The sequence below is a fragment of the Salvelinus fontinalis genome, chromosome 26 (genome assembly GCF_029448725.1).
Source record: "Salvelinus fontinalis isolate EN_2023a chromosome 26, ASM2944872v1, whole genome shotgun sequence".
Taxonomy (NCBI): domain Eukaryota; kingdom Metazoa; phylum Chordata; class Actinopteri; order Salmoniformes; family Salmonidae; genus Salvelinus; species Salvelinus fontinalis.
Genome location: NC_074690.1, coordinates 23,564,180 through 23,584,810, shown reverse-complemented (window position 1 = coordinate 23,584,810; position 20,631 = coordinate 23,564,180). Strand labels below are relative to the sequence as shown.

General features: G+C 43.6%; 1 protein-coding gene across 3 annotated transcripts in view; it reads right to left on the bottom strand.

The window, feature by feature from the left end:
- Nucleotides 1–14,808, bottom strand: part of LOC129823965 (period circadian protein homolog 2-like) — a 28,580-nt gene extending 13,772 nt beyond the window's left edge. For 2 of the 3 annotated variants that reach the window (XR_008754701.1, XM_055883135.1), the window contains exons 1-13: nucleotides 14,640–14,808; nucleotides 8,224–8,970; nucleotides 5,423–5,673; nucleotides 5,145–5,266; nucleotides 4,649–4,850; nucleotides 3,963–4,014; nucleotides 3,441–3,583; nucleotides 3,222–3,300; nucleotides 2,131–2,237; nucleotides 1,833–1,986; nucleotides 1,345–1,633; nucleotides 790–901; nucleotides 347–539 (exon numbers count right to left, since the gene is read on the bottom strand). Coding sequence is in view for 2 of the 3 variants with exons in the window: in XM_055883135.1 (XP_055739110.1) it covers nucleotides 347–539; nucleotides 790–901; nucleotides 1,345–1,633; nucleotides 1,833–1,986; nucleotides 2,131–2,237; nucleotides 3,222–3,300; nucleotides 3,441–3,583; nucleotides 3,963–4,014; nucleotides 4,649–4,850; nucleotides 5,145–5,266; nucleotides 5,423–5,673; nucleotides 8,224–8,834 (2,315 nt within the window). In the remaining variant the exon portion in view is untranslated. The remainder of the gene's footprint in view (nucleotides 1–346; nucleotides 540–789; nucleotides 902–1,344; nucleotides 1,634–1,832; nucleotides 1,987–2,130; nucleotides 2,238–3,221; nucleotides 3,301–3,440; nucleotides 3,584–3,962; nucleotides 4,015–4,648; nucleotides 4,851–5,144; nucleotides 5,267–5,422; nucleotides 5,674–8,223; nucleotides 8,971–14,639) is intronic. The other variant, XM_055883136.1, reaches the window with a different exon arrangement.
- Between the last annotated feature and the right edge of the window lie 5,823 nt (nucleotides 14,809–20,631).

Genomic DNA, 20,631 nt, shown 5'->3' with positions numbered 1-20,631 from the left:
AGCAGTAAGTTTAAATAGCAGCTACGTAGTACCTACCACTCTCCTTCCCACATAGCTACCCAGAAATAGTACCTATAAGTATTTTGCCCCATAAAAGACAAACTAGATGAATAGACAGATGACTGCCTAGATGACCAGAGAGATGTTCAGCACAGGAGGCTGGTGAGGGGAGGACGGCTAATAATAATGTCAGGAACAGAGCGAATGGAATGGTTTGATACCATTCCACTGATTCCGCTCCAGTCATTACCACGAGCCAGTCAAATTAAGGTGCCACCAACCTCCTGTGATGTGCAGATAAATGATTAGCAAGATTTAAAAAATAAGTGACTAGTTAGAAGCTGACCTGATGACGTTGTCCAGACAGCTGATCTGTTGGTAGGAGTAGACCGCCTGGTCATTGAAGGCCAGCTGCTCCTCCTGTACTGCAGGACTGTAGTTCTCCAGGGGGGTGGCCCCACTGTCCCTCCAGCACAGAGGTGCCACGGGGGCTGCAGTGTCCTTGAGACGCACCACTGCTGGACTCTTCTGGAGGAACTCTGCTAGGGAGAGGGCAACGGTCAGGACTGGAATGGGCATGAATATGAACATTCTGTTACCACCTGACTACACCCATATAACTACACCCATGTATTAAACACACACATATACATCTCGCATTCATATCTGTACATCCACACACATCCACTCCCCACTTTACATGATCAAATGCACACACAAGCATATCTCAAAAAGTATTTTTCCTGCAGATTGTAAATATTTCTGTTTTGGTTTTCTTGTGTGACTTACTGCCAGGGTTCCTCTTGGTCTCAGACCTGGCTGAGGAGGAGGCTTTGTAGATTTGTTGTTCCTGACTGTTCTGGAGGTGGATACCTTTACAGATCACCTGGAATGACCTCTGCTGGGGAGGAGAGAAGAGACATGCTCACTATCATGGAGAGAGAGAGAGAGAGAGAGAGAGAGAGAGAGAGAGAGAGAGAGGGTGAGAGAGAGAGAGAGAGAGAGAGAGAGGGTGAGAGAGAGAGAGAGAGGGTGAGAGAGAGAGGGTGAGAGAGAGAGAGAGAGAGAGAGAGAGAGAGAGAGAGAGAGAGAGAGAGAGAGAGAGAGAGAGAGAGAGAGAGAGAGAGAGAGAGAGAGAGATATGTGGGAAGCAACGACCACCTTGCAGCATCCCAGGGAGCGGGGCCTCGAACACAGAGAGAGAGAGAGAGAGAGAGAGAGAGAGAGAGAGAGAGAGAGAGAGAGAGAGAGAGAGAGAGAGAGAGAGAGAGAGGAGGGAGAAATAGACTGGGAAAAGTGAGAGAAAGAGATAGACAGGTAAAACAGAGGTAGAAGGGTACTCACAGGTTTGGCCCAGTTGCTCTCCCCCTCCTCCTCGATGCGTGTCCTGATTGGGCTGCTACTATTGCTGTTGATGTTTCTGGATGAGCGTGTGTTGCTCTCGCTGGTCATTCCCTGGGATGCTGCAAGGTGGTCGTTGCTTCCCACATGCCCACTGGAGCTAGTGCTGTGAACCGGCTGTAGTAGCAGTCTGTGGATCTGCTCAGTGATCTCCTGGACTTCAGAGTCCATGATCTTGGTCTCTATGAGGGCAGGGAGCGGGGCCTCGAACACATCCTCATTCACCGGGCCCCTTCAAGTGGAAACAACCATATTATCATTATTAGCAGTAATTTCTAGAACAATAGACACAGCATAATAAAGTATTTTTTTGCCATTTAAAAAAATTATGCCAAGATACTGTAACACAAAAAAAGTGCTGAGCAGGGAGAAGTGCCAAGATACTAAAAAAGTTCCAAGATAGGAAAACATTGTGCTAGGCAGACACTCACATGCGGACTGTGTGCCTCCCGATGATGAAAGAGACCCTACGGCTCCAGGGATTGACAAAGCTGGACCAGCTGGTGTCGATGATGGCGTACTCTCCGTTCCGCATGCAGAACCTGATGGAGGAGTGGTCGAACGGCTGGCCAGCATACTGAAGGACTATGGATAGGAGAGAGAGAAAAAGGAATATAAATGTCACTAAAATATGCTGTAAAGGGACATTCCATTTGTTTTGTATGCAGCCCAGTGATGTAATAATTAAAAGTGTAATAATTGTTCATGTGTTGTTCTAGTTTGACTTACTCCTCTTGTGAATGGCCAACATGATCTGCCTGTCGTTGGGGTGCATGAGAAGAAGGACTGGGGTGCCAATCAGATCCTGGGGGAGGTAACCAAGGAGAGGAACAGCCCTGGAACACACACACAATGACATCATGAGTCAGCAATCAGCGTACAGTATTACTACCCCAGGAGGTTGGTGGTACCTTAATTGGGAAGGACAGGCTCGTGGTAATGGCTGGAGCGCAATCAGTGGAATGGTATAAAAAAAGGACCCTGGGACTAAACACCTCTCTCTGCAACTGGATCCTGGACTTCCTGACGGGCCATCACCAGGTGGTAAGGGTAGGCAACAATACATCTGCTACGCTGATCCTCAACACCGGGTTGCAGTTGCCTGGTATGGCAACTGCTCGGCATCTGACCATAAGGCGCTATAGAGGGTAGTGCATATGGCCCAATACATCACTGGGGCCAAGCTTCCTGCCATCGAGGACCTACTGTATATACTAGGCGGTGTCAGAGAAAGGCCCAAAAAATGGTCAAAGACTCCAGCCACCCAAGTCATAGACTGCTCTCTCTGCTACCGCACAACCATAAGTCTGCTGAACAATTAATAAAATGACCACCCGGACAATTTTCATTGACCCCCGTACACTGCTGCTACTCATTGTTAATTGTCTATGAATAGTCACTTTACCCCTACCTACATGTACAAATTACCTCGACTAACCTGTACCACCGCACATTGACTCTGTACCTGTGCCTTCTGTATATAGCCTCGTTATTGTTATGTAATCTTTTTGTGTTACTTTTTAATAAATTTTTTACTTTAGTTAATTTAGGAAATATTTATTGAACTGCATTGTTGGTTAAGGGCTTGTAAGTAAGCATTTCATGGTAAGATCTAAACCTGTTGTATTCGGCGCTTGTGACAAATAACATTTGATTTGATTTGAAATACATCAAACACATTGTTTCAATGTGTTTGATGCCATTCAATTTTCTCTGTTCCAGACATTATTATGAGCCGTCCTCCCCTCAGCAGCCTCCACTGATTACTAGATCATAATCCCAATACAAACACATTATCAGAAAAATGTTTGGTGTCTTGCCTCTCGTCCACATCCTGGAACACACAGCTAGGAGTGTGTGTGGTGGTGAAGATGCGCTCGTCGCTAGGAATTCTGGGAGCTGTAGGCAAATTAAAACACTGTTAACACCACTGTTCCCACACACTAATCGCACTGTTATACACTATTAAAGATGCAGTTTCAAAAGTATTCGAACATGCACAACTAAGGTGGTGTGATGGCATTATGATTGGTCCTTACCCTCGTATCCGGAATGCAATCTTTCAGCCAGTAGGAGGCAGCAGAGCTGGTCCTCAGAATGGACCTTGTCCTGCACCTTCATCAGGAAGGGGGTCATACGGAACGGGTAGTACTGCAGGTCCCCCTCACACTCCTTACCCCCACTACAGAACACAGGAGAGAGTGGACAAAGTCAGCAAGTCACTAAAGCAGCAACAAAACCAATATAGCCTATAGTATGATAATGATTGACCATTTGTGTCAGTGGATTTCCCTTCTTCAGTAGCTATTTCACAGAGTTCATCTCTACTATGCTGCTTGGGTTTTTACCTGCCTCTTGGGAGCAGAGTTGAGCCGTAGTTTTACTTTAACAACAACTATGAATAGTGAGTGAGTGCATGCATGTATACGTGTACGTGTGTGTCAGAGGAGCGAGATGAGACCAGCCGAGACCCTAACTAATTTAAATCTATTCAAAGTGGGAAAAGGGAATGAATAGAAACGCAAAGAGAAGCTGGCACACGGTCATAGCCCTACACACACCTGATCCGACAGAAGAACGATTTCTCCCGCATGCAATCCGACGGGGATGACTCTGAAAAGAGAAGAGGGGAAGGGGAACATTTTTTAATTCAAAAGAAGCCTTTACTTCCTCAGCTTACTGACGACCCTCACCTCAATGTTTCCATGCCTACACTACGCATGTTTCCCAAGCTCTTATTAATCCCTCTGTGTTACCTGGCTTTAGGGACTCTGTCATTGATTTGTATTGTTTAGCATGGCTGACTAGGGTAGGGCGACTAGACTCAAATCCAGGTAAATGTTTTCATGTTTTCCTAGCAACGGTTTAGCGTGTGCTGTTTTAAATGAATTTGTTTTCTGATCATTATTACTACATGGGATTTGCCTGTAAAGAGTTGTGAGTGTCTCAAAAGGGCGCTATAGATTTCAAAATAATGATTCACTATCATTAGGATTGGGGACCACTCTTAAAGCCAGCTGTAATGGGTAAACATGCATGTTTTCTTTTCCACCTTACCTTAATCTTTTTGTGCACACCTTGTGATGTATCTAAAACTGTTTATAGACTGTCTATAAGAGATTATAAATTAAAGAGGGTGTTAGCTACCTGCTCCGGTGCACATGCTCCAGGAGGGCAGGCGGTAGGGCATGCTTATAAGTGTTTAACGACTGTCCATGGTTATAAGCGTTCTTAGAGGGGTCATTACCTGCTCCTGTACACATGCTCCAGGAGGGCAGGCGGTAGGGCGTGGTGAAGCTGTAGAAAACACTGACGTCTTGGGGAGTCAGGAACTCCACAAACTTAGCGTCCTTGAAGATGCCCCGTTTACAGTTGAGGATAGAGGCAGCCTGGTCTGAGATGTAGACGATCTTCCCCGTGATCAGAGATATCGCTACCGCAAAGTTGTCCTGGAGGGACACACAGGAATACGTATGAGAAAAACATGCATATACAGTACACACACAGCTGCAAGCGTGGATTATTCCTAATCGCTGGGATATCTGATCTGTTGTTGTTCAGACACTGTATGTCAAATAAGGACAGAGATGGACACAGGTGTGGGCATGACTATGAGTCACGCTATCAATGTACTTTGGTATTGTTGGGTTTTGTTTACAACTGCTTTATGTATTTAAGATAAAATTGTCTCTTTTTCATGCTTTGAAGGTGTATTCAGAGGAAATAGGGTGTTAGTAACTTACATTGTTTTTGAGGGTGTACTCTGAGGTGATGCTGTCTATCTCCTTGATGGTGTAAGAGGACACATCCAGGCCGGATGGCTGACTGTTCTTGGTCATCAACAGCTGGTAGTACACCTCATTGGCTGAAACACAACAACACAAACCCACATTGGTTTCTTATTGGCCTTTTAAGATACATTAGACAACAACAAACTATAATGTAATGATGCTAAATACATAATCAAATCACATGTTCAGGCTTACTACCCAGAATGCTTTGCGGTTGAGTTATCTCTTACCTTCCACCTGTTTGACACAGCGCAGGGCGTATTTCAGAGTGTTGAGGGAGCTGGACTTGTTGCCCTTGTTCCTCTTGTCAGCAGGAAGGTGGCGCTTGAGCTCCTTCAGGGTCCTGAGAAGCTCCTTCTGTGTCTTGGCCTTAGCTGACTCCTCACTACTGCAGCCGCTGGTGGAAGGGTTGTCCTGCTCAGAACTCAGCAGGCTGAAAGCATTGGAACTACTGGGAGGAGAGGGGCTGTGGGAGTTAGAGCTGGGGAGACAGACAGAGAGAGATTATTAATGACATAAAGTAACATGTTTTCATTGAAAATTGTTTCAAACCACGAGAATTAAATTGTTATAAGCAAAAGTGCTACACTAAAAATAGACTCCAAAGCTACTACCATTGATGAATTATTTAATTCCTCAATCCTGGACAATAAGTGGATTTCATGTTTATGACGAGGGTATTTTCCACAATATCTTACAGAAATGATTTTAAATGAAATAGCAAAACTAAGTCCTTGAGTTTTGCATGAAATGAGTGGGTTCATTTCTTTGCCCACCTGGTACAATGGCTTGGAGTTTGCTCTACTTTTATTGTGTTCAGGAGAGTACAATGCTACAATGGTACATGGATACCGGAGCAGCTCTTAAAAATGATATTTGTTTTTTTGTTATCCCCATCCATTCCGCAGTAGTCTGGGTTCCTGTCTCTGTAACATTCCACTCCTTGTACTCCGTAAAATGTGCCATCTTTGGCAAATGACACCTTGAGTGGAATGTCAGTCTGACTTTCCTCCTTCTTTGAAAGAGCATAATTACATTACCTAGTGGTCAAACAGGGAAATGGTTCCAATCGTTTTTCCACCATTAATTTTTGTGTTTCGTGTAGGCTTACCCTGGCGTGACGTTGTGATAACCATGTAAATCTTTATCGGACAAGGTGACTTATATCAATATATTTACACTCAGATTCGAAAATGCTAATTAGCATCAAAGTATGGGGAAAATGAATGGTGGAAAAACGATTAGAACCATTTTCCAGTTTGACCACAAGGTTTTATGGGTATTATGACTCTGTGGTACTCTATTGTGTCTTTTTGAAGCAAAGACTGGACAATGGCACAGGTTTTGGCCCAGTAAACTGGATTGTGTGTGTGTGTGCGTTAATGTGTGTGTGAGAATCTGTAGTAAGTATGAGCCGATGTGTGTTTTTGTGTCACAGGCATTAGCCTAAAGGCTTAGCAAGAGCGCTAATACATCCAAAAGCTATAAACAGCTGTGGAAGACAGCCAACTCATGAAATATAATTCAGGTGTATTTAAATAGTAGCTCAGAATAGAAATCACATTTAGAAATAGCCGCTCTAAGCATTTAGAGATCTAATGATATAAAAGAGAGCCATCTAAAGTATCAGCGGCATCTGCTTTTGGCACTAACAGAGTGGTCTGGCAAACGGTTTCAACTAATTATAGAGGTAGGTAAATAGAATAAACTAATTATAGAGGTAGGTAAATAGAATAAGCTAATTATAGAGGTAGGTAAATAGAATAAGCTAATTATAGAGGTAGGTAAATAGAATAAACTAATTATAGAGGTAGGTAAATAGAATAAACTAATTATAGAGGTAGGTAAATAGAATAAACTAATTATAGAGGTAGGTAAATAGAATAAGCTAATTATAGAGGTAGGTAAATAGAATAAACTAATTATAGAGGTAGGTAAATAGAATAAACTAATTATAGAGGTATGTAAATAGAATAAGCTAATTATAGAGGTAGGTCAATAGAATAAGCTAATTATAGAGGTAGGTAAATAGAATAAGCTAATTGTAGAGGTAGGTAAATAGAATAAACTAATTATAGAGGTAGGTAAATAGAATAAACTAATTATAGAGGTAGGTAAAAAGAATAAGCTAATTATAGAGGTATGTAAATAGAATAAGCTAATTATATAATGATAGTAAGAGCAGCTGTAGGCCTCCCCACTGTTGCAGTGGAGCTGACAGGTACATACTGTATTGTCACAGAGTGGAGACAGGAAGCGAAAGACAACTTCACCATATGACACACAAGTACTGCGACCTCAGCAAAAAAATACCTCGATCACTCTTTGCTTTAACGAGAAGTTCCACACAATCGAGATGTGCCTTTCTCTTCAATGAGTGTTTTGAGGTGTTTTCAGCCCAGCTGCTGAGGAATAAGGAGGGGGCAGTGTGTCATTAGGGTGGTGAAGTGGGCACCGCCATCCAATTACAACCACTCCATTGTCAGCTTCCATAGGTTCTCAATGGGGTCCATCATTACTTTCTATGGGGTTTTCACTTCTCTCTGTGAGGGTCTCACTTCCAATATGTGGTCCATCATTTCCTGTCTATGGAGCAGCCTGCATGGGCACCATGGGGAGAGAAGTGAGAGACAGGGTCCCGCTGTCAGTATCTAGGGCATGTCAGATGTAGACCAGCATGTGCCAACAGAGGAAGATAGAGGGATGGAGGGACCCTGATACAACATGAAAGACAGCCACCATCTCTAACGGCTTCAGAATGTGCTGCCAGTGAGTCATATTGATGTCAACCTACGTCAAAGGGGGACACAGACACAACAACAGAGGATGATAAAAAGGACATGCATCATCATGTAGCCTTGGATTTAGATGGGATGTTGATGATGTGTGGTGTTGGATCAACTAATACTGTCAACTCTTCCTAGTTTGATGGGCTGCCGGCAAAATAAGACTGGTAAAAAGGTACCCATCTAGAAATGTGGTCTATTCTAACCCCTCCCAAAAACGAACTAAAGCACACTCCCTCACTGACCGCGTGTTGCTCCCAGACGACTCCAGGAGAGCCGAGTCTCTGCTGTTGCCATTGGAGCTACCTGTCGACTCGTTTCCGTGACTCTCGTTTCCATGGCTTCCGTGGCTCTCGTTGCCGTGTGACTCGGTCCCGCTGGATCCACTGCTCTTCATGTCCACGTCGTCGTGGAAGGAACGTGAGCAGGCGCTCCTACGGCCACTGTGAGGTGAGGCCGAGGGGTCCTGGCAACTGCTGTCACTGCCTTCTGAGGCTAGACACAGGCCTGGACCAACCTGGCTATAGCTGCACCTACAATGAAGCTGGGCTATGGAGCTGCACCCTGAGGCCCCCCTGGCCATGGAGCTGCACCCTGAGACCCCCCTGGGCATGGAGCTGCACAAGGATTCCCCCCTTCCCATGGAGCTGTACCCTGAGGCCCCCCTAGCCATGGACCTGCACCCTGAGGCTCCCTTAGCCATGGACCTGCACCCTGAGGCCCCCTTAGCCATGGACCTGCACCCTGAGGCCCCCTTAGCCATGGACCTGCATCCTGAGGCCCCCTTTGCCATGGACCTGCACCCTGAGGCCCCCCTGGCCATGGAGCTGCAGCCTGGGTCTGAATCATCCGACATTGGAGGAAGGGAGGTGTGGTGTGTTGAGGGTTTAAACCAGAGAAGTGCTGAGTAGAGGATGGAGGAAGCAAAACTTAATCACCCCATTGTCCACAAGACGCCAAAGAGAATGGATGGATGAGCTGCAGAGAGTTTTCTGGAAGAGAGGAAGAGGAGGGTCAGTTAGCTACACTATTGTTGTGACTATTTCATAACAATGTTAAAACCATTTAAGCACACCATGCACAATTAAATAAATCCCAGGAACAAATATATAATTTGATACAGTAGAATTCCTCTGAAGCTATCAGACAAGAAACACCTAGACAAGACCCCCAAAGGTGTCACCTGCCCCTGTCTTCTGTCCTGTAACACAACAGAGCTAGCTAGATATTGGCTATCCCAGTACCTATATCAGTTCTATCTAGACCTCTGGGATCTATCCAAGTGAGGACCAGGCCAGCGGATGGTCCATCAAAGCGGAATCCACCGACGGTACTCCTTATTGGGGTAGCCCCCTGCCCTTTCTCCCCTCTCTGGGGAGCTCAGTTGAACCTGTAACTTGTCTAGGCAGGGCTAGAGTCAGGCCAGCTCAGTGTATGAGTCTACTACACTATCCTTTCAAAGGGTCTCCCAGTCCCTGACAGACATGAAACGTGCCAAACCAAACCATTGTGTTCTGTAAACAGCAGTTGGCACGGCCGCGGTGGAAAAGTAACTCTCCTCTGCACTAAGTCCACATGCCTTCACGCAACATACTGTCCTCTCTGTAATTGACCAATTGAATTACGGCCTTGTGTGTGTGTGTGTGTGTGTTCCCAGAGTAACTTGGTGACCCAGAAAGAGACTCGCATGAGGCAGAAGTAAAATGCACTACGGACCGTCTGTCTGTTATTGCAGAGACTGGTTCTAACAGGCAGGCAGTATGCGAGGCGGCTACTCCTGTTTTTGTATTTTTTTTGCTCTGTGGAGTAATGGGCACGTTGGCAGGTGTGAAGAGGTGGCAGATAACTGGCCGGCTATTAGTAATATTTCAAGTTTTAAGTTTCAATGTTTATTCACCACATGCACAGGATACAACAGTGTCCAAGACTAGACTTGACCTGTGTCCAGGAAACTGGCCCTCAAAGCCAACCCCCCCCTGTTAGTGATGTATCACTCTCCTCGCTTTGCCCTGAGCAGCATCATATGAATGACACAATGCACCCAATCAGTCATGAACGACACAATGCACCCAATCAGTCATGTAACGACACAATGCCCCCAATCAGTCATGAACGACACAATGCACCCAATCAGTCATGAACGACACAATGCCCCCAATCAGTCATGAACGACACAATGCCCCCAATCAGTCATGTAACGACACAATGCCCCCAATCAGTCATGAACGACACAATGCCCCCAATCAGTCATGAACGACACAATGCCCCCAATCAGTCATGTAACGACACAATGCCCCCAATCAGTCATGTAACGACACAATGCCCCCAATCAGTCATGAACGACACAATGCCCCCAATCAGTCATGAACGACACAATGCCCCCAATCAGTCATGAACGACACAATGCCCCCAATCAGTCATGTAACGACACAATGCCCCCAATCAGTCATGTAACGACACAATGCCCCCAATCAGTCATGAACGACACAATGCCCCCAATCAGTCATGTAACGACACAATGCCCCCAATCAGTCATGTAACGACACAATGCCCCCAATCAGTCATGTAACGACACAATGCCCCCAATCAGTCATGTAACGACACAATGCCCCCAATCAGTCATGTAACGACACAATGCCCCCAATCAGTCATGTAACGACACAATGCCCGCAATCAGTCATGAACGACACAATGCACCCAATCAGTCATGAACGACACAATGCCACCAATCAGTCATGTAACAACACAATGCACCCAATCAGTCATGTAACGACACAATGCCCCCAATCAGTCATGTAACGACACAATGCCCCCAATCAGTCATGAACGACACAAAGCCCCCACATCCGTCATGAACAACACAATGCCCCCAATCCGTCATGTAACGCATTGGGCTGCCTGCCAATGTCCTCTGGCTGAATCTACCACTGTTGTCCTCTGGCTGAATCTACCACTGTTGTCCTCTGGCTGAATCTACCACTGTTGTCCTCTGGCTGAATCTACCACTGTTGTCCTCTGGCTGAATCTGCCACTGTTACTATAAGGTCATAAACATAATCAGCATAACTTTATGGTGTTGCATTAGTAGTCAATAAAGTAACTTAAAGCATAAAGCATTATTGAATTGAACCACGCCGTGCTGGTGACAGAAGACGTGCTGTCATCATGGGACTATTGTAACTGAACGAGGTTGTACGTTTACTGAGCTACGCAACACTCAGACTACTGACCCATTTCCTCCACAATATCTTTATTATATTACTTCCTGACTACAGAAGCCTGAAATAGAAGAACATGGAAAGAACTACTGGTGTTTTGGGATGACAAAGATAAGCACACTTGTTCTTACACCACCTACTTTCACACTTACACTGCTGCTCATAGATTATTGATTAGATTCATTACTACCACTACACTACTGCTAAAATGATTATTGATTAGATTCATTACTACCACTACACTGCTGCTAAAATGATTGTTGATTAGATTCATTACTACCACTACACTACTGCTAAAATGATTATTGATTAGATTCATTACTACCACTACACTGCTGCTAAAATGATTATTGATTAGATTCATTACTACCACTACGCTGCTCATTAAATTTACATTACATTTAAGTCATTTAGCAGACGCTCTTATCCAGAGCGACTTACAAATTGGAAAGTTCATACATATTCATCCTGGTCCCCCCATGGGAATTGAACCCTGGTCCCCCCGTGGTAATTGAACCCACAACCCTGGCGTTGCAAGCGCCATGCTCTACCAACTGAGCCACACGGGACCAATCAATAATCATTGATTATTGATTAGATTCATTACTACCACTACACTACTGCTAAAATGATTATTGATTAGATTCATTACTACCACTACATTGCTGCTAAAATGATTATTGATTAGATTCATTACTACCACTACGCTGCTCATTGATTATTGATTAGATTCATTACTATCAGTTAGTCTCTGTAGATGGTTTGTCCTCTGACAAATCAACTGTAAATGTTGGTGTTCCTCAAGGCTCCGTTTTAGGATCACTATTGTTTTCACTATATATTTTACCTCATGGTGATGTCATTCGGAAACATAATGTTAACTTTCACTGCTATGTGGACGATACACAGCTGTACATTTCGATGAAACATGGTGAAGCCCCAAAATTGCCCTCCCTGGAAGCCTATGTTTCAGACATAAGGAAGTGGATGGCGGCAAATGTTCTTCTTTTAAACTCAGTGTATATCTACCTATCACCCCCACACAGTAACACCCACACACTTACACTTTCCCTACACACACTAACACCCACACACTAAGACCCACACACTTACACGTTCTATACACAAATGTGAAATACATAGAAAAGGTAGAGACAAGAGTGCATTTTCTCAGCAAACCCATGCACACACCCACCACTTACGCTGCTGACATACTGTTTACTATTACTATTATTATGTATCCTGCTACCAGTGACTTTCTCCTAATCCCTGTCTACATGTACATATTTAACTAAATTACTCCAGTATACCTGCACATTGTACATGTGGTATTGGCACTGACCCTGTATATAGCTTCCTCTCTTATTTCTCATGTTTTCTTTATTATATATTGTCTTTATTTATTTGTTGTACAATTCATATATTGATTACTGTACTGTTGGCTAGAGCTTGCAATTTAAGCATTTCGCTGTACTTGTGCATGTGACAATAAAACTTGAACTTGAAAGTACTTGCCAGTAGTTATGAATGGAAAGAGGAAGTGAGGGAGATAAGAGGGAGAGGTCTGTTCCGAGCGTGGCCTACTGCCAACCCTTCTCTCTGTTGTTTAAAATGGCCTCATATCTCCATAGTGATTTCCCCTCAAAGGCACTTAAATTGTCTCTCTCCCTCTCGTGCGTCATCCACCTTCTCTGCTCCCTCCCTCCCATCCAAGCCCAGCCCAGCAGCATGCATGGAGCCATACTCTCCAAGTTCTAAAAACGCCTAACAAAACTGCAACCCTCCAAAACAATGAAAAGTTGTTTAAGAAAGTTTGGAGAGTGTTTTAGAGGATCAATAAAGTTGACAGGGCTTGCTATGAATGTATGTAGCCTGCGTTAGCCTGTGGGTGTGACATCACCTCTACCTTTGTCTTGTGATGCTGCTTCCAAGAATATTGTATTTCAACACAAATTCAATCTATTTTACTAGAGTTACTAACCCCAGGGCTACACCGGGCCCACGTGCGCCATTGTGAGCATTTAGATTTTGTCTCTCCCCACCAGACGCGATCATGACACGCAGGTTCAAATACCAAAACCAACTGTGAACCAACTAAATTAAATTGGGGACAGGTCGAAGCAATAACCCTGTTATAGGAAACAATAACCTTTTATACGAAGTAATAACCCTGCTATACGGTAGTAATTAAGAAATGTACTTATGCAGTACTTTCCACTGGTGCACCCCCTCATTTGTATATTCATGTAAAACAAAATAGAACACTGGTAAGTACTATAACCATGTAGTAGTAACACAGAAGTTGTTTCTATGTATTGTTTCTATGTATGTGTAAAGGTGTAAAGTGTTGCCACTGTAGAAGACTCATGTAGTAGTGGGTATCGTTAAGCATGTGTGGCCTATTGTGGTCTATGAGGGTTTACTGTATGCCTTTCACAAGCATTTATTTTTAGAAGGAGGTTCATTTTATAAATTGTGTATGTATAATATTATAAATAATATAAATAAGTAGGTGAGGTGAGGACACTGTAGCATTTAGATATGTAGTTTAAACACTTTATTTGTACATTTTGAAATTAAAATGATCTAACTTGTTTGTAAATGTTAGACATTTTAGTAAGTTGGCTATTATTACTGAAGACTAATTTCGGATGAACAAAAAATATTAATCCTCCTCCATACCATTGACCTTATGATTGTGTCTCTCTAGCAAAGAAAAATCTAATAAAATTGGAAAATCAAACACAGCGATTATTGTTTAGTCGGCTCTGATCAGGCTGCTGGCTGGTTTAATTGTTTCAAGACAGACAGTGGCTGGGTGCCTTGCGGTGCTGTTTTATAACACATTCATTAGGCCTAAATGAAAAATCGCCACCGCATGGAGCCGATGTTGTATCCTGTATCCTGTCATTTTTAGGATCAGTTCATAATGTTTTGTACCAATGTTTCACTGCCAGAAAACACCCCAATAGACTTGCCCGTTCAATGCACTAAGCATGTTTTTGAAAGATCTCTGACACATGCAATGAGGACTGATCACTCATCCTCACTCAAGCTTGATCATACAGAGGGCAAACATTTCTTATTGTTTTGCATAATTGTTTCTATGTATTGTTTCTATCACTATGGCACAGGCTGCGTATAGTCCAGCCTTAGACATATAAGGAGCGTTACTAACACTGTCAGTGGGCAGGGCTTACTGTCCCACTATGACCCGCACACTGACAGTCATGCAACGCAACTTTCAAACTCATTTTAAATTATTTAAAATATTTTGTCTGTGACTGTCTAGCTAAGGCACAGACAAAAGTGTTATAATAAAGATGTATATATGCTCTGACCACTCCCAGAGTTTCGAAGACGTAGGCTTTCGTGATACAGTTGAAAATCACCCACAAACACCAAACCATAGGAGCCAACAAAAATATCACAAATTCACCAACCTGCCAGTTCAAGTAGATTCTCGTATCTTTTCTGTGATTTCAACGACTTCTGTTGGATTGCAAAACTAATCGTTTTATTTTGCTTACTAGTAATTCAGGCTTTGGTGTGCACACTACACTACTCTACACATAGCGCTCGAGTTTCGTCATAGTATCCCTAATAAGTGACCTCATTTTGAGCTCCGCCCTTAGCACGAGCTACCGCCTTCCTCTACCCTGCGTTCATTGGCTCAGGTAATTATGTTTCCATGGCAAGTATATGGAAACAGCCCGAGACGTAGGACCATTGGTGAAAAACGATGTCAGTCTCTTTATATAATGATTTCACCTGGAATCCCATGGCCACAACCAGCGTGCAGGGAGTGAGGTCGAAGCACTACGAGAGACTGTAGGTGAATGGAGCGCTGTCGGTGGTTGGTTCATAGAGGCTCAAACGACTGGCTGTTATCTAACGGTTATACAAGTGTGTGTATTGTCAATGTGGGTGAATTGTTTAACCAAATCCATGCATGGTAATAGCAAAGGAAAACTGCTGATGCATAACCAAGTTTCGAAATTGCACCTTGTGTGTTTTATTATTCTAACTCCCAACAGCAAGTTGAGACCTCGACTGTGTTCAGAAAAAAAAGTATTATTATTATTTTTATGTATTTTTTATTCAAAAAACGTACAGAGGTCCGGACCTCGATGTCCTCATATGTGTTTTTTTTTTAAATTTATTTAACCTTTATTTAACTAGCAAGTCAGTTAAGAACAAATTATTATTTACAATCATGACAACCACACACCACAACAAGAGAGACAAGACAACACTATATAAAGAGAGATAAAGAGAGACCTAAGACAATAACATAGCAAGGCAGCAACACATGACAACACAGCATGGTAGCAACACAACATGACAACAACATGGTAGCAAAACAACATGGTACAACCATTATTGGGCACAGACAACAGCACAAAGGGCAAGAAGATAGAGACAACAATACATCACGCAAAGCAGCCACAACTGCCAGTAAGAGTGTTCATGATTGAGTCTTTGAATGAAGAGATTGAGATAAAACTGTCCAGTTTGAGGTTTTGTTGCAGCTCGTTCCAGTCACTAGCTGCAGCGAATTGAAAAGACGATGTAGCTAAGGCCCTGAATAAGAAGTACAGTATTCACCATTATACATCATAAATCTATATTTTCCTGTGTGCATTTGTCAGCACAAGCTTAGGGGAAAACACAGTAGACTTGGCACTGATTAAGGAACAGGTGTTGTTTACATAATGCAGTGTGTTTAAATCTCATCCTTATGGCTCCCGTGTGGTCTAAGGCACTGCATCTCAGTGCTAGAGGCGTCACTACAGACCCTGGTTCGATCCCGGGCTGTATCACAACCGGCAGTGATCAGGAGTCCCATAGGGCGGCGCACAATTGATACAGCGTCATCCGGGTTAGGGGAGGGTTTGGCTGGGGTAGGCCTTCATTGTAAAGTAAGAATTTGTTCTTAACTGACTTGCCTAGTTAAATAATGGTTAAAAACACACACACACACACACACACACACACACACACACACACACACACACACACACACACACACACACACACACACCAAATCAACAGAATAGCAGCAGATGGTAGTCAAGAATAGCCATTCTTAACTGCTATCACTGGCCGTTGCTATGCATCCGTCCCATCCGTGCAGACAACGTGAGAAAGTAGTCCTGTCTGATGCCAAGAGCATGCATCTGCACGCACACGTACTAATGCACCTGACTCTCCTAATGTTCTAGTATAGAGCCACAGGGCCTGATGTTCTGTCTTTGGCCTTTAATACCAACATGAAAATACCATTTAGAATGAGAAACATTTTAAATCAGTAAGAAAATAAGTGCCTGACCCTTCTAAAATAAACCCATGATTGGCTTCCAAAATGGGTCTCGCTCTTCTTTTCCTTGAAAGGTTTATTATTAAGTTTGATCTAATTCGAAACCGGTTGACCAAAGTCACTAATGGACGATTAAAACTACTAGCTAACCTCTTTTCAAATAGAACATTCTGGAATTGTTTGTAACATGGGAGTTTTGGGAAAGAGCCCCCATCCTCATGGCTTAGCGGAAGCTGCTTTGAATCGGCACATTCAATGACGTAGAAGTCCTAGTGACTCACCAACCCAAAGTGCACCAGTCTCCCCAAACACACGTTTTGGTGCTCGGCTGACGGTGTCTCTATCTCTGTATGTAGGGCAATATGAGGATGAAGTGTTTATTATTGTCTCCCTGTGTCTATGTTTGTCTGTGGCAGTGTGAGAATGACGCACATTGGCCCCCGGTTCTGGCTTGGAGGCTTTCTCATGACCCATCACTTTGCTGCAGAAGACACTCAGAAGTAAGTAAGAGAGTGAGTGAGTGAGTGAGTGAGTGAGTGAGTGAGTGAGTGAGTATGTTGCCATCTATGGACCTTCTAGAGCACTGCAAGTCATGGAACTAGAACGGTTGAGACAGACTCTATCAGGGAGGAGAGGTGTGAGTTATGGATGGAATCGAGACAGAAAGAAATGTCTAGAAACACATCTATGATTCTTGGGAATTGTTGGGTGTGTATGTGTGTGTGTGTGTGTGTGTGTGTGTGTGTGTGTGTGTGTGTGTGTGTGTGTGTGTGTGTGTGTGTGTGTGTGTGTGTGTGTGTGTGTGTGTGTGTGTGTGTGTGTGTGTGTGTGCGCGCGCAGATAAGAGAAACAGAGTGTGGAGTGGGCCCACCCAACCAGCCCCAGATCCAGATACCACCCAACCAGCCCCAGATCCAGATACCACCCAACCAGCCCCAGATCCAGATACCACCCAACCAGCCCCAGATCCAGATACCACCCAACCAGCCCCAGATCCAGATACTACCCAACCAGCCCCAGATACCACCCAACCAGCCCCAGATCTAGATACCACCCAACCAGCCCCAGATCCAGATACCACCCAACCAGCCCCAGATCCAGATACCACCCAACCAGCCCTAGATCCAGATACCACCCAACCAGCCCCAGATCCAGATACCCCCCAACCAGCCCCAGATCCAGATACCACCCAACCAGCCCCAGATCCAGATACCACCCAACCAGCCCCAGATCCAGATACCACCCAACCAGCCCCAGAACCAGATACCACCCAACCAGCCCCAGATACTACCCAACTAGCTCCAGATCCAGATACCACCCAACCAGCCCCAGATCCAGATACCACCCAACCAGCCCCAGATCTAGATACCACCCAACCAGCCCCAGATCCAGATACTACCCAACCAGCCCCAGATCCAGATACCACCCAACCAGCCCCAGATCCAGATACCACCCAACCAGCCCCAGATCCAGATACCACCCAACCAGCTCCAGATCCAGATACCTGTCCACCCACTGACCCGCCCACTTGGCTTCTTCCCCTGTGATCAAGCCATCATGCTCTGTCCCTTCTCCATCACCCTGCTGTGCTACCCAGCCATCCCTCCACCTTCCTCCTGGCTATAAATTGACTCACTATCACTCCATCAGCTGGGTTAAATGAGGAAGACACATTTCAGTTGAATGCATTCAGTTGAACAACTGACTAGGTATCCCCCTTTCCTTTCCTTTCACTGCTGGACTCCCTAATGTTGTGTTGTCCCTAGGGACAATAGATGGCTAGATGGCCAAGAATAGATGGTGTGATAACTGGTTTGATAACCATAAATAGATGATTTGATAACGGGTTTGATAACCAAGAATAGATGGTGTGATAACTGGTTTGATAACCATAAATAGATGATTTGATAACGGGTTTGATAACCAAGAATAGATGGTGTGATAACTGGTTTGATAACCATAAATAGATGATTTGATAACGGGTTTGATAACCAAGAATAGATGGTGTGATAACTGGTTTGATAACCATAAATAGATGATTTGATAACGGGTTTGATAACCAAGAATAGATGGTGTGATAACTGGTTTGATAACCATAAATAGATGATTTGATAACGGGTTTGATAACCAAGAATAGATGGTGTGATAACTGGTTTGATGGTGAATATAGTAACAGCACAGTATAGTATACAACTTTATTATTCCCTATGGAACTTCAGTATCTCTTTATGTAAAATGTATCTATTAATGGTATAATATACCGTTCAAACAGAGTAGGCCTACAAATGTACTGCCATTCTATGAATTTCCCATATTTTATTTGATATTACCTTTCTCCTTCTAACTGGTTAAGGGTTGTTGTATGAAGGATCAATGGTTTGATAACTAAGAGTGAATTAATTAACAGCATAGAATAGAATAACTTTATGTTTCCCTATGGAAGTTTGCTATTTCAATATCATGTGAAAATATATTCTTACTATAATGGTATTATATATACAGTACAAAGTACAAACACACTGTCGAAATCATTGTTCTATTCTGTGAATGTAACATTTTCCTGTGAATGTTCAATGTTTCCTAGGAATTGTTCCTCTGTTGCTTTATGGTAATGAAGTAAGGAAAAAAACCTGCGTCCTTGTAGAAATGCTAAGAGGTGGTACTGTACGTAGGACCTGAAATAATTCAGGTGAAAACAACTAACATGTTCTTCCATTTCAAACATGGCTCAATAGTACAGTGGACCTTTGCTTCCTCTACTTTTCAATTATGGAAGTTACTTCCACACTGCACCACTTAGTCTGAGTGTCCCCAACCTGAAAGACAGAGAAAGAGAAAGACGAGAAAGAATAGTGTGAGTCACTTCCGACTGGTCCTTACATCGTAGGAGGGTGTAGAAACATTAGTGTGGAAACATAGGGAGAATCTCAATTGCTTACTCCTTGCATCCTCTCTCCTTGCCTCTTTCTCAAAACCCATTGGAGGAGAAGGACAGAGGGGCGGGACCTCTGGGTTTCTCATCCAATGGGTTTTGAGAAGGAAGCGAGGAGAGAGGACGCGCGGAGTATGTAATTGAGATTCTCCCTATGTTTCCACACTAATGTTTCTACACCCTCCTACGATGCAATGACCAGTCGGAAGTGACTCACACTATCCTTCTCTTCTCCTCCGCGATGGAGAGATAGAGGGATGGAGGGATCACCCTCAAACATCAGCGGATCTTCCCTTGTCTGTTTAGGTGGGTACACTCATCAGGGCAGCCTCAAGTGCGCTCTATCTCTCTCATCTCTCTGCCAAGGAGTTCCATGGCCACATAAGGCTTGAGCAAGACCATAGCACAGATAGAAGAATTAGCTAGATATTTAACCAGATGTATAAATGTGAAGCATCCGGTTGGCGTTTCCACTCACTACCAAATATGGTGGTGAGAGGAAGCCCAGTGGCCGGCAGTGGGAGAAGATGGATCAAGATGGATTTTGGCTGACATTCTGCTAATTTTCTCATCAATTAAACATTTGATCTCCATACAGTATTCTGTTTCCAAAACTAGAATATGTAACAAAAAGAGTGTACTGTGTTTTGTAGACTTTACTCTTTGCCAAAGTTTTTAAAAAATAACGTTGTTTAGAAGGAGTGCAAGGCCGTATTGAGTTATTGCACATGCGCACACTTCACAGAGTAGATGTTCCCCAATGCAAATTTGCACAAAAAAATTAGAACACGCCAATATCATCTCAATAACTGGTGCTTGGCTCTGCCCAGCTCCTTGCTTGTTCTACCCACTATGATTAATTTGCTCCCATTGGAAACAACAGGCTCTGGACTATTTTGGATTAGTTATAAAAATCTTTGGCATTGATTATGGATTTCACTCTCAAAAACCAGGTCATCCGAGAGCCCAGGCATAGAATTAAACTAAACAATATATTGTACTACACTGAACAAAAATATAAACACTACAGGTAACAATTTCAAAGATTTTACTGTTACAGTTCATGTAAGGAAATCAGTCAATTTAAATACATTAATTAGGCCCTAATCTATGGATTTCACATGACCGGGCCTACCCACTTGGGAGCCAGGCCCACCCACTTGGGAGACAGGACCAGCCAAAC